The sequence below is a fragment of the Cynocephalus volans genome, chromosome 1 (genome assembly GCF_027409185.1).
Source record: "Cynocephalus volans isolate mCynVol1 chromosome 1, mCynVol1.pri, whole genome shotgun sequence".
NCBI classification, from domain to species: domain Eukaryota; kingdom Metazoa; phylum Chordata; class Mammalia; order Dermoptera; family Cynocephalidae; genus Cynocephalus; species Cynocephalus volans.
Genome location: NC_084460.1, coordinates 10,301,786 through 10,315,461, shown reverse-complemented (window position 1 = coordinate 10,315,461; position 13,676 = coordinate 10,301,786). Strand labels below are relative to the sequence as shown.

General features: G+C 45.7%; 1 protein-coding gene across 7 annotated transcripts in view; it reads left to right on the top strand.

The window, feature by feature from the left end:
- The window catches only part of DZANK1 (double zinc ribbon and ankyrin repeat domains 1), an 85,824-nt gene extending 77,290 nt beyond the window's left edge, over window positions 1-8,534 (top strand). For 5 of the 7 annotated variants that reach the window (XM_063098982.1, XM_063098965.1, XM_063098929.1 and 2 more), the window contains 6 exons: window positions 522-618; window positions 1,072-1,169; window positions 3,786-3,866; window positions 4,343-4,536; window positions 7,249-7,323; window positions 7,745-8,534. In XM_063098982.1, coding sequence (XP_062955052.1) covers window positions 522-618; window positions 1,072-1,169; window positions 3,786-3,866; window positions 4,343-4,536; window positions 7,249-7,323; window positions 7,745-7,910 — 711 coding nt within the window. In that variant the 3' untranslated portion in view covers window positions 7,911-8,534. The remainder of the gene's footprint in view (window positions 1-521; window positions 619-1,071; window positions 1,170-3,785; window positions 3,867-4,342; window positions 4,537-7,248; window positions 7,324-7,744) is intronic. The other 2 variants (XM_063098973.1, XM_063098956.1) reach the window with 1 other exon arrangement.
- Window positions 8,535-13,676: the final 5,142 nt, after the last annotated feature.

Sequence of the window (13,676 nt, the reverse complement as noted above, 5' to 3'; positions counted from 1 at the left end):
TTTTTTTTTTTAACCTTATTTTACTTCCACAACACCCCTTTGCAGTAGGTCATATTTGCACTTTATAGGTGAGAAAACTGAGGCTCAGTTAAGGAACCTCCTTCTTCTAAGGCCACTAAGCTAGTAAGTGACAGAACCAGGATTCAACCTTTGCAGCCTGAAGCCTCTCCAGCATGTCACCCTAATTCCAAGACACAGAATTGATTTAAGCCAGGGAAGGACACGATTACTGGGGTAGCCACATGGAAGGTGGGCTGGCAGAAACCCGTTGGGAAGCTGTTGAGATGGTCGCAGTGTGCGAGGGGGCCGTGGCTGTAGTGACAGAGAGGAGGGCCAGACTGGGGAGCTGAGGAGGAGGCGTGATGGACTGAGCATGCTGGGGAGCTGAGGGAGACTCAGGCTCGACTGTCTGGGTGGGCAGAGCTGTCATTTACGAGGAGGGGAAGGTTAGCAGGGATCATTCTCTCCGTGGGGACACAGCAGCCTCACTGTGCGCGGTGCTTGACTCTTTCACTGGCCAGAACCTTTACCTCAACAAGGCGGTGGATTTCAGCAAGCACTTTCTGAGCGGCGTCACCGAGGGTGGTAATGGCCTGTTCAGCAGCAGGTCCAGCTTGGGTGAGTTGTACCCTTCTGGGGATTTTAAAACAATTGACCAGAAACACACTGACTTGGCAAGGATGGCAGAGAATCACTTAAAATTTGACAGCCCAATCACACACCTTAGTTTGGTGTTCTAGCCATTTTATTTCTCTGGCTTCTCTGACATGAGGCATGAGACTTTTGAAGTCCTCTCCAGGGTTTGGTCAGATTCATTTGGAAGGTGCTCTTTTGGACCCCAAAACTGAAGTCCCTTCCATCCCCCTCCTTTCCGCCCATCCTCTGGCTCCTGGACAGGGGAGTGGCTCCAGGAGTCCCTCCTGCCAGGTTTAATCAAATAGGAATTTCTATAAAGCCGTTCTGTCCCTCTGATTTCTTGGGCATAGCAGTAGAAGCAGCTCTTTGCCTGTGGGGAGTGGGGCAGGGGACAGCACTGTGCTCTTCAACTCTTTGTTCTCTTTGTCATTGCAGTGAGTGACTGCAGCCAGAGTACCACAGATACCAATGAAAAAGCCAAGAGGATCAGGAATTTCAAAACCAAAAGATTTCAGGAAAAGGAGCAGCTTACAGTATGTGTACCCCTTGGTCCTTGCAGCTGTCTTCTTCAGCCTGTCATTTTAATGTTTTATTTTGACATTTTTAAAATGGAAGAATAATTTCTCATTTTCTATTCCTTTTTTAAATAACAGCATATTTTTATTTTATGGAAGCAGAATCCTTTAAAATATCTCAAGATTATGAGTTAGAATTACTTAAAAGTTCTCATCAGTTTTCTGAATCATCTCTGTTTCCTCTCGGGTCTATCTTCTCACCTCTCGCTCTTGTTTTTGCTTGGCTTCAAATATGTGATGATTCTCCATTGTCTGGTCATTTGACAAATGAAGGATTAGCACAGGCACCTGGCATGGGTGCCCAGCACGGGCATGTGGGCCCAAAGTCCCTGTGTGGGTGGATGGGCATGTTGTGGGGCAGACTTCCAGAGTGTGTGTGTGCAGGGTGCAGGGGACGCCTTTATGCATTGCAGTGTAGGTCTTCCCTCTGGTGGTGTGGGTGCTGGGGGTGTGAAGTGCTCCAGCATGTTTCAGTCCTGGAGGGAACTGTCTTGCCCTCCTTGCCCTCCTAACCCTCCCCTGTCTGTCGTGGAGGTCTGGGCTCTGCCCTTCTCCCTTCTTGGGCCCTAGTTCTCCCAGTAGAAGCCTTTGTTGGGCAAGCCATGTACTTTCTGGAAAATAGTTACCAGGGTTTAAGCAGAGAGCACAAGCCTCCTGCCCTTCATCCTTGGGAGAGAAGGGGAAGGGCCCCAGCTGTCGCAGCTGCTCACAGCAGAGGCCTTTAATAACACCCATGCATGCAGCCTGCACCCAACACCTCCCTCCTCAGTTACTCACTGTGAGCTCTGCAGGGCTCCCCTGAGAGAAAACACTCACACTTCCGGAGTCTTCAGCTGGTTGTTCTTTGCTTTGATTTCCCTGTCAGTCAGATTTCATCTACTTTCAGTCTTCTTGGAATCCCTCAAAATAACTGGGTCCGCTGATGGCAGGTACACTTTCAGTTTCCCACACCTGTTAGAGTTTTGTTTTGCAAAAATATATACCATGAAGAATTCCAAAAGGAGCTTTGGAGAAAGGGATGGCAAATGCCCTTGTTCCCCACCTTGGCTTTTAATGGGTCCTCTTTGGCTGCAGTAGGAAGAACGGATGTGATCAGCAGCAAGCCCCCAGCCTGGGCTCCAGTCCCCACGATAGGGACGGCACGATGTCGGTGCCTTCCTTCCACCTTCAGCTCTGCCAGGCTCCCGAGGCTTCCTCAGTGGTGCAGGCAACCAGCCGCCCAGCTTGCATCGTGATTCCTCTGCAGGCAGGGACTGTGTTTTTCCCACCACATGCTTCGCATGCAATAAACACCAATCAATTTGGAAAGAAGACCTTAGAATTGTTTTAATGTTTATTCCTTATGATTTCTTTTACTCTCCACCTCCCAGTTTGAAATATTGTTAATGAGTATAAAAAGAAGTTCCATAAGCTTGATAATTTATGATTTTGGAATCTCTACTTACTGTGCATGTGTCCTGAATCTCCCATTGCTATATGCTTTTATTTTCTCATTTACATTTAGGGGATAAGTGTCAGAAGTTATAACATTCGTTCATTCATTCAGTGATTATTTTTGAGCACACATGTGCCTGGCATGGTTATAGGTGTTGAAAATAAGACATGAACAAAAGACATAAAGGTCTCAAACTTCATGAAGCTGACATTCTAGTGCATTCTAATACATCTTTCCATAAGGAATGGAATTCAGTGTAAACAAGTGCCCCGCAAGACCCCTCCTGGAGGTTAACTGATTAGAGTACCTTGTTCCAAACTACTTACCAGAGAGATGGGGGCAGCAAGGGCTGGGGGACACAGCCTTGACCAGCCATTTTCTTCTGAAAGGCTCAGAAGTCTTAATCAATGTCCTCATCCTCATGGCTTCTGGGGAGCCACGGAGGGGCTGTTATTTCCACTTTACAAACAGAGAAATGGTGGTCCCGTGACCACCCCATAGTCATTCCTGGGCTGCAGTGGCAGAAACATACAAGATGTAACGTCTCCTGCTTTCTAAACTGCTTCCTTCAGTCTCCCAGCATTTGAAACCCGTTATATATAAATATTACATATAAAGATAAATTTCACAGCATTTTAAAATATGAAAGATAAGTTTTCAGATCTCTGATGATAAATGAGAGCTTTTTTCCTAAACAAGGGGTCGACTTTCTTGGTTCACTTTCTGAACTGTCATACTTAGGCTGATCTTGAATACTTTATAAAGCTCGCAAAGTATATTTTAGGATTCACCTGGTTGATTTTCCTAGAAATATTCATAATAAAACTAGTGTGGAACTTCTGGGGTTTTGTGAGGTTTCTCATTACATCCCTGTCCTTAATAATATAAAACAACTTGGGCTATCCTTGCCCAAGGCAGGGTACCAGAGACCAGCAAGGGTGACATCAGATGTGGATGTTTGTGCTGCTGGCTGTTGAAGTCCACGCACGCACACAGCCTCACCTGTGCACACACTCACACTCACCTGTCCCTGTAGCTTAGAATTCAACCGAGAACATGACCTCTAACCTAGGAGAGGAAGCGTTTGCCTGGAGTGTTGAGGCAGCAGGAATGACGGTCGGCGTTCTGTAATCCTGCAGCCTGAAGACAGACTCCTGCTGAAGGAAGTCGGTCCGACGGGGGCAGGAAGAATCTCTGTGATTGAACAATTGCTGGATGAAGTAAGTGTGGCCGGAGGAAGAAGTTTGCTGAGAAGCTCGGGCTGGCGTTCCACCTCTGTCCCTTTCAGATGCAAGTTCTGTTCACTACTGTGAAAATTATACTGCCCGCTAATTAAAAAGTGTTTGGGGATGGAGTAGGTGGCTAGTCGAAAGCTTTACATTAATTGTTACCTGTTGCCAGTTTTTATAGCAAAGAAAATAGGCAGACAAGCACAACTAAGCCCAGGTAACTCGCATGACGCTGGCAGAATCCCTGGTCCGTGCCCCCGTGCGAACTTGAGCTTGGGTTTCCTGAAGAAGCCAGGTGGTCAGGGTGCCTGCCCCTCCAGATGTGGGGAACAGATTCTGTCCCCTGGGTGACTCGGCAGCTCTGTGCATTACGGGTTGGGTCCTGAAGTTCCCAATTCTCCTCTCCTGTGACCTAAAAGCGCTTAGTCCCATCATGTCTTTAACAGGACATTTGTTCCACTTGACAGGAAGGCAGCCGGACGCTGTCGGGTGCAGGGTTTTGTGGCGAGTTTGTCCTTTTCCGTGTGCTGCAGGGAGCAGACCCCAACTGCAGTGACAGCGAAGGCCGCCCCGTTCTCACCGTGGCTGTGGTGAATAAGCGCCACGAGGCGATTCCGGTTCTCGTGCAGAGAGGAGCAGACGTGGACCGGCAGCCCGGAGCGTAAGCGGAGCCCAGCAGCTCGTGCGGCTGCCCCGTCTGCAGCGCCCCGTGCGCTCCGAACCTTTAACAGCCACTTTACCTATTTCAGCCTTAAAAAGAGGCTAACGACTTCTGTTTTCCAAAGCTGGTAAAACAAATTTTTTAAATGGACTGTTGGGCTGCCTAGCTTAGTAGCTTTTATAAATGATGATTTATGTTGTTAACTCACAAATGTAGACTGTGTGGGCCCGCAAGTCTTTAGCCCTTGGAGTGTTTGAGCCACGTTTTCATCGTGATCTCAATGTTAAGATGAACACTGCAGGAACGGAGGCCCCAGTGTATTCTCTGTGGAAATATACCCCTGAAGTGGATGCAGAAGGAAAATGTTACACGGTTGTCTCCTGGTGCTGGCACCACTGGGCAGGAGGCTGGTGCCTCTGAGCTCACCGCATGATCTCCTGGTGCCTTGGTTTCCCCACCTGTGAAACAGGCCAGAAAGGTACCAGCCACGTTACTCACTGTCCCAGGCTTGGTCCAGTCCTGCCCCATGACCTTCTCTCCCAGCCTTAGGATTCTGTTCTTCTCATGTAAATTACTTTGGAAATGTGGGGTGGAAAGTTCTTGAGTATGAGTCATTCAGGTTTAAGTTAAATAACTGCTTACGTCCTGCTGACCAAGTTGTTGAAATAGACGTTTCTGGGGAAATCAGTGGTATCTAACTCTACCACCTCCTGAACTACTGAGACAAGATTGAGGCCCGGGCCAGTGACACATGCTACTGTGTGTGTCAAGCCACCACAGGGGCCAAAATCTCAATATCTTTGCTGCTACTGTTCTCTGCTCCAAAATATTCCCTAGTGTTATTATTCAGAATATATTCTTGTTGATTTTTTTATATGCATTTTTATAAGTTTCTGCTTAATAGGACAGCTCTATCAGTAGACACTACCCTGTTTTTAGTTTTATTTTATAGCAGAATGTTTGGTATGTTGGTGTAAAACTTTGATGGCTGGAATTTACTTTCTCAAGTTTTCTTAGGGTTTACATCCATCATACTGTGTTATCTTCATTTATCCCACACTATTGTATTATCATCATTATAGCTCGTAAAAATACGATAGCAAATTCTTGTTTGTGACCCATTCGTTTATTCTTTTTGGAAGCATGAATCCTTAGTGTTCTGAAACCTCACAAGGATATTGTTAGATGTGTTGTTTTTCATTCACCCAATTAGCCCTTTCAGTCTAAAAAGTCATGTCTTTTTCCAGCTCGGGAAAAATTTCTTCTGTTATCCCTTTAGTATTTTCTCCCCCCCCCACCCCCGTTTTTTTTTTTTTTTTTTTAATTTTTTCTGTAGAACTATTAGTGGGATGGTGGACCTTTTGAATTGATCCCCTATGTCTGTCTTTTTCTTTTTTCCATTTTTTTAAAAATCTTTTTCTCTGTTTTAAGAGATTTTCTAAACTTTATTGTCCATCCCTTCTACTGAATAATTTTTATTTCAACAGTCATATTTTTACTTTCTGAGGGATGCTTTTTGCTCTGATTGTTTCTTTTCCATAGCCTCATATTTTTGTGCAATATTGTCCTGAATTATGCTGAGGATACCAGTTAGGTTTTCGTCTTGTTTTAAGTTTCTTGTGTCTGTGTATCTTGGTTTTTCTCTTTGATGCTGCAGGTTTTTCTCAGATGTCACCGTGTCTTTGTTGTCCATCCATATTGGAGAATGGGGGGTGGGCTGGATGAATGAGGACTCTGCGCATAAGTGGAGCTTGTCAACCAAGGGGCTTTGTGGGTAGATGGAGCTGCTCCCAGGCTGGGATCCTTGGATGCCAGACAGTGGAAGGCTTCCGTCTGGGCACAGCCGTGACTGGCCCGCCTCTCACCAGAGGCTCACTTTATCTTCAGAGAAGAGGCCACATACTTTTTCTCAGTTGGGATAACCCTATGGCTGCAGGCGTGGGGAACGAAGATGGTCTTGTCAAGGGAAGGAGCAGGGGCTGGGAGCGTGCAGACCTCCAATTGCTTATCTCATTTCTATGTACAATCATGACTCCCGCCTTTCTCCATTCCTACCACCTCTGAGTCAGGAGCCTTTCAGGCATTCAGATACCACCCCAACCTCCATTTCAGCCATCGACTCCTCCCTCACTAGGTCAAACCTGACCAGAAGAGAGAGAGAGACAGCCTGGTATTGCCACAAAATAAATAACATTGCAGCTTGCTATGACCTCTCAGGCTTGCCTGCTGGGTTCTAAGACTGGTGTCTTTTTGTATCACGCCAGCTAAACTCACTGAAGCCAACGTCATTTTCCCACAATAAAATAGGAACCTCAGCCCTGAAATGTTACTACCATACAGACCATGCCCGAGAGGTCCAAGCCAAAGTTGAGACTGTCCAATATGTTCCATAAACTCTTACAGGAAGTTTTCTAAAAGAGTATTTATGACCATTTATTAAATCAACTACAAAGCACATTCTTGCCAGTCTCTCACATTAAAAAATGGACATTTATAGACTTTTTGTCTTCTATCCAATATCAAAGCTTACCCACCCTCACAGTATTCCTCCAGGGGAAGGGGCAGAGAAGAGATATAAGAGATTTTCCCAGGTTAGTTAAATAGGTCACTGAGTAAAAGCAAGGCCCCTTTGATCACATGCGCCCTCTCCAATTTACTGACGGTGCTAAGAATTTATCCAGGAATTTTCATTATTTTTTTTTCCTCACACAGGCTCAGAAATACAGCTCTTCATGAAGCAACTCTGCTTGGCCTGCCAGGAAGGGAGAGCATCGCCACTTTACTGGGGTAGGTTCCCTGGCCTTGGTGGACACTTCTGAGGGCCACAGTGATCCCACTACTGACCTATGATGATTTTAGAGGCGCTCTGGTGCCTGAACCACTGTCCCTGTGAATGGGGCCACCATCCCACCATGGCTCGCAGGGCACTAAGGGCTTTTGAAAGCACAAGGAATAGGTTGCCCCCATTAAACACAATTGTTTATAGGGCTTTGATGTAATGGAAACCAATGCCCAGGATTGGCAGTTGAATATTTTGAAATAACAGAGCCCCTTAAGAGCTGAAGTCACAATGGCCTCTTGGGGACAGGCTTGGGAAGGTGGGACCAGGAGATGCCCAGACTGGCCTCCATGGCAGGGAAGAGTCAGGCCCTCAGGGTCCTGTGCTCGAGTCCTTCCATACACTTCCATCTCTCCATTTCCTTTGCAGATGCAATGCAAGCATCCAAAAGAAGAATACAAGAGGCCACACAGCATATGACCTGGCTCTGAAAAGTGGGGATGATCTCATCTGCTCGCTCTTTGCTGCTAAGTTTGGGCCAGGGCTCAAGGACCAGCTCACCCAACCCAGGAACCTCAGCCTGGAGAATTGCTAGACCCAGCGCCTCCGTGGGGCTTCATTTAAAGAAACCATAGAGCTCTGGCTGGCTGTTCATTTCTTTCTGAAATGTATATGTGAGGTTAGGAATTGAGATTGAGAGGAACTCATAAGATTCTTTTCTTTTCCTTAAGTGATATGACATTATAAGCCACTAATACCACATAGGCAGCTCTCAGTGTACCATTGATTGTGATGAAATTAGTGTGTGTTTATTAATGGTTTATTGCTGCTTTTGGGGGAGTAGTTTGGCTTTTGATTTTTATTTTTCAGTAGATAATAATTGTGCATGATTGAAAGCTAGAAGGTATAAAATATTACGTAGTGAAGTGTCCCTCCCTCCCTGTCTCACAGCCACCACTTCCCTTCTCTGAGGCACCAGTGACACCAATGTTAACTGTGTCTTTCCAGGGGTAGCACAGGATTAGGTAAGCACATACATAGGATGTATGTCCATGTACATACAGGGTATACATAAAATATAAATATATAGAACATATATATATACTTTCCCTCTTTTAACACAAACACTAGCAAACCACACACTGTTCTGCATCATGTTATCTTTGCTTAATACATCTTGTAGGTGGCTCCAAATTAGTATGTAAAGATTGAGCTTATTTAAGTTTTTTAATGTTGAACTGATCAATATTCCTATTATTATGGTTTGTTTCTTGATCGACTAATCAGCTTTGAATAAACCATTTTCAGGAATGTGTAATTTTGACTCATTCCTTTCTTCAGGTCATTATTTCAGTCTTTGAGTGGTAACACTGCAGTTGTGAAGTCCCTGAATTGTTTCTGTTAATGTGTGTAAGCAATATTTATTAACTTAGAGTAATTAATTCAGCACAGTAAATAACAGGCTTTGTTGAGGCAGTTACTCTGATAACTACCTGCACTTTATTTCCCCAGATTGGATGACCGTCTATAGGGAGGACAGTTGGGGCAGAGCACTGGAATACAAGTCCCCGTTGGCTGGGCAGGTGCCAGCACTGGCTTCCGCCCAGTCAGCCCCTTGGCAGTCTGCATAAAGGGTGACCAGTGTCCAGAGGGGCAGGGGAGTGTGATGATCTGGTTTGGTGTCTGTCGTGGTTTTCCCTGTGACAACTTAGCTTAGCTGGGACTACCTTTCAGGGTTGGCCCCAAGTGAAGCAGCACAAGATTCAGAAGGTGGCAGAGAGGCAGCAGCCACCGCACTCAGAAGGCGGGCGTAGGACTCCAGACGTCACTGCAGCCCACATCTCACAGGCTCTGGACTAGAGGGTCGGGGGAGGGTATGGAGTTCAAGGCCATTTTCCCCAGACCTCAGGGAGCAGAGAGGGCTCCATGGACCATGGGTTCCAGAAACAATCCCCTTGGGGATCTTGGGGGGAACTTTCATGCCCTGAATGCAGAAAACGTGTCTTCAACGTTCCTTGGGGTTTCCACATTTCCTCTTGGAGGGTCCTTTGTACCTGAGAGGACTTCCCAGTGCTGGCTGTCTAGATCAGAAATCCTTAAAGCACACACTTGACATCTCATGCTCCGGATCTTTCCTGTTTCTAAAGCCCACAGCCTGCACGCGTCACTCTTGAATTTCACTCCTTCAGAATCAAACCTCCTTTAAAACATATTAAATGGACAAGTTTAAATTTTACTGACTTTATTTGAGCAAAGAAAAAGCCAAACAGAGCAAAGCAAACAAAACAAAAACAATTCACGCATCGGGCAGCCCTTGGAATCAGAGCAGGTTCAGAGAACTCCAGCCAGTCATGTAATCTGACGGCATTTACAGGAAACAGCAGTGCAGTAGAGACGACTTCATCGGTTTCAGCTTAATTGGTTACAGACCCTCCTACAATTAACCAAACTACTGTAAACTCAATTACTGTCGTTTAACTCCATATTAGTTTGGTCCGTTAGGCTTAGTGCAGGAGCCTAGTCCAAATTAATGGCCTCCCACAAATTTTATTTAATAAATGGGACTAAAAAGTGAAAAGGTAGCTTAATGTTTAAGATGCAAGAACACACTGAAAAATTCTTCAGGGTCATATAAAACATTCCATAAATATTGAACTGGGTGTTTTCAGGAAAGTTAAAACAAAACATGTTTTAGGGCAGGGACTTCCCAGTTTCAAAAATCATGTTATGTCTTTGTCCTTCATGAAGCTTTCTTTTTTTTTTTTTTCCCTAATGACACTGAGGACTTGACAGTCCTAATGACATCAGGACTTGAGGAGACCAGAGCCACTATGAGTAAAATGGAATAAGGAATTTATTAAAGGAATTAGAGCCTCTGCAGAGTTTGAGCTCGTGAGCCTGACTGGCCTGAAGTCATCGTGGCTTGGCAGGCCACAGTCCCGAAACAAAGGTGTGCGTGAAGAGGGGGCCAGCAGGACAAACCGGAACCCCCGGGACACGCCTCCCGCCTCCATCCTCCTGGTCACAGGTGTCATGCAGGAGATGCTGGCATCCTTCACCATGGAGCTTGTCACAGGCTGGGCTCTCCAGAAGCAGATGCAGAGAGAGTTTGGGATGGAAGAGGCTGTGGGTTTATTGGGAGCAACGTGTGAAAGGATGAAGCAGAATGGTGCAGAGGGAGAAGTCACCTGCAGTGCAGGACGACAGAGCCTCAGCCACCAGGTGGGGCGCTCCAGACTTGCCCGTCACGGAGTCCCACTGTGCCTCTGTGGCGCCTCTCCACCAGTCACCAGCAAGCTGCCCCAGGAAGCTCTCTGAAGTCGCTGATGGCTGGAGAGGTCCACCGCCTACACTCCCTACAGCAGGCAGCGAGCCCTGCCTGGAGGGGGACACAGTGGTGCATCTCTTTATCCCCCGTGGAGTGCACAGGTGCCTGGTCCAGGCTGTGGGGAACTGAAGGAGGAGATGACAGGAAGCAGGTGGAGCTACAAGCCTGGCTCAGCTCACGCCCTGTGGTCAGGGTTCAGGGTGCTGAGTGGCTCTGCCATTTTTAGTGACAATGGCCTGGGCCCTATGGAGGTGACAATCAGCTGATTGTCCAGTGGTTGGTGGGCCAATGGTCCTCCCTGGATCTGAACCTACTGCCATCCCCTCCCAAGCTGCTCTTCTTGAAGGGGCTGCCGTGCTTCATGGCCTTGTCCCATGTCCCCACAGTGGATTGGAGTTTGCCATTCCCTCCTTACCATGTGTCTATTGGACAGTTGGGTTCCTTATATTTTTCTTATTGATTTCGAGAAGTTCTTTACATCCTCTAGAATCAGAATATCTTCTAGAGTCTAGACCAGTGTTGTCCCACAGAAATATAAAGCTAATTGTAAATTTTCTAGTAGCCACATTTTAAAAAGTACAAAGAAACAGGTGAAATTAATTTTAACTTATTTATCCCAGTATAGCTGAAGTATTATTGTCAACTTGTAATCAATCTCAAATTATGAATACAGTATTTTATATAGTTTACACTTTTTTCACACAATCTTTGACGTCTGGTGTGTATTTTACATTTACAGCACATCTTAATTCAGACTCACCACATTTTAAGTGTTCACTAGCTGCTTGAGGGTGGTGGCTACAGCACAGTTCTAGGACCTCCTAACTGTGTAATAACATACCTGGAGGTCACTGCATTCTGAGTCCCACCCCACTTGGATGCTAGGAGCATAGATATGCCCACTTGAAGCCTGCCTCGCTGTGGTTGGTGGGTTTGCCACATCTGTAATCCAGAGAGAGTTCCTGCCCATAACCCGTGCAGGGCCTCAGCTCCTAGGCTCCAACCTGAAGAAAATCCACAGGGTCATCAATTGCTCCGCAGAGCCACTAGAACTTACCTTGCCTACTTTCCAGCTTCTATTTCTGACTGCTTCAGAGCCAGGTTTTTGCTTTTTTCCTGGCCAAATAAGAAATTAAGAGTGTCTCTTGGATTCTCATCCGCTTTCTAATTCCTCAAGTAAATTCAAACATAGCTTCTTTGAGATTTTCTAAGGGCGTGGCCTTGTGGGGACATAGGGCATGTGCGGTAAAGTGCCCTCCAAGCCTCCTCTCTCAGGTAGATCCCCCAAAACAGAGCCTGAGGGCCACATAGCCCTTGGGTTTTCCTGGATGCACCTGCAGACGCTGTCCGCTGCAGGGTGTTCTCTCTGGGAAAGGAGAGGGGCCTGGGAGTGTAGAGCCGCTGTGCAGCCCGGCCATGCAGGAGGAGCGTGGGCCTGGGCTGCTGCTCCCTTCCGCCCGGGCCGCTCCTGTCCCCTGCCTTCCCCTCACGGCTGCATCTGGTCCCTCTGCTGAAAGAGACCCAGATCTGGGGTGAACCGAGGACGGGAATTCAACCTGGAATACAGATTTTGCCTGCTAACTATGTTCACAGAGTTCCCTAAGGATATCAGCACCTGCTTCTGGAAAGCAAAATACTTGGACATTCCTCGGGAACGCTGAAATGCATCAGTTTCTTATTTAACTCCCAGTAAAACCCAGTTCCTTCTCTCACTCTTCCCTCTCTCTTCCCCCATCCCCTTCATCCTCTCCCCCTCAGCTGCTTTTTCCACCCACTTTCCCCAAACCCTTTCCAGACCCCAAACCCCCTGCCCCCCGCAGCCCTCCCTGGGCCCTGCCTTCCCGTCCACACCTTCTCTTGGCCTTCCTGTCTCTCTTGGGGAGGGACCACAGCGCATGATACTATTTACCTAAATTAATTGACTCAAATTTTCCCTTTCATTTTCAGTAGAACCTACTCTTAATGAAATAATGACATTTTTTGTTTACTTAGACTACATGAATCTTACTTGCTGTATTTCTATTAGTAAGGATATAAATTCCCTAGTTTTAATAGAATGTTGTAATTATAAACATAAATGTAAATATGCGCTAGTTATTTTTAAGTATTTTATGCACAATACTGGAATAAAATTGTTATAGCAAAAATGAAGGACATTTTGAATCATGCAAAAAAGGGAAATCCCTTTCCTGTGGCTCCTATAAATCCTTAGTGATAACCACTGTTAACATTGTATGCATAACCTTTGAAAACTTTTCTATTTCTTTGCAATTTATATCAGTATAAAATATAGTTTTCTTAAAAAATGAATCCTACATATTATTATTTATTTATACTCACACATCTTGGGGAGCTTTCCATTATCTGTAAATAAATTTAGTCCTTTTTAAGTTTTTTGGTTTTTGTTTTTTAAAGATGACCGGTAAGGGGATCTTAACCCTTGACTTGGTGTTGTCAGCACCACGCTCTTCCCAGTGAGCTAACCAGCCATCCCTATATAGGGATCTGAGCCCATGGCCTTGGTGTTGTCAGCACCGCACTCTCCCAAGTGAGCCACGGGCCGGCCCTCTTTTTAAGTATTTTTTTAAAAATATTACGAAGCATGGACATACACCGTCACTGTTTTAACAAATTTAATAGAGCTATTCAACATTCCTAGTCATGTGTCAATATTTTGTGAAGACAGATACAAAGTAAAATTACTGGATTTAAGGGGGCTGGCCAGTTAGCTCAGTTGTTTAGAATGCAGCCTTATTTAAAAAAAAAAAAAAATTACTGGACAGAAGAGTATGCATAATTTGAGTTTTGAAAGGTGTTGCCAAAAATTCTTTCAAAAAGGAGAGTTGACAGTCCCACAAGAGCATGTGGTAAAGCCTTTTTCCACACCTCCCCAGTCCAGCAAATTGAACACGTGACATTGCTATTTATTTATTTAGCCTGTTCCTGATTTCTAGCTGGGACAAGCATTTCTTCCTAGGGTAAGTGTGGTGGGTACATTCATGAATTGCCCATCCATGTGCTTTGCCCATTCTT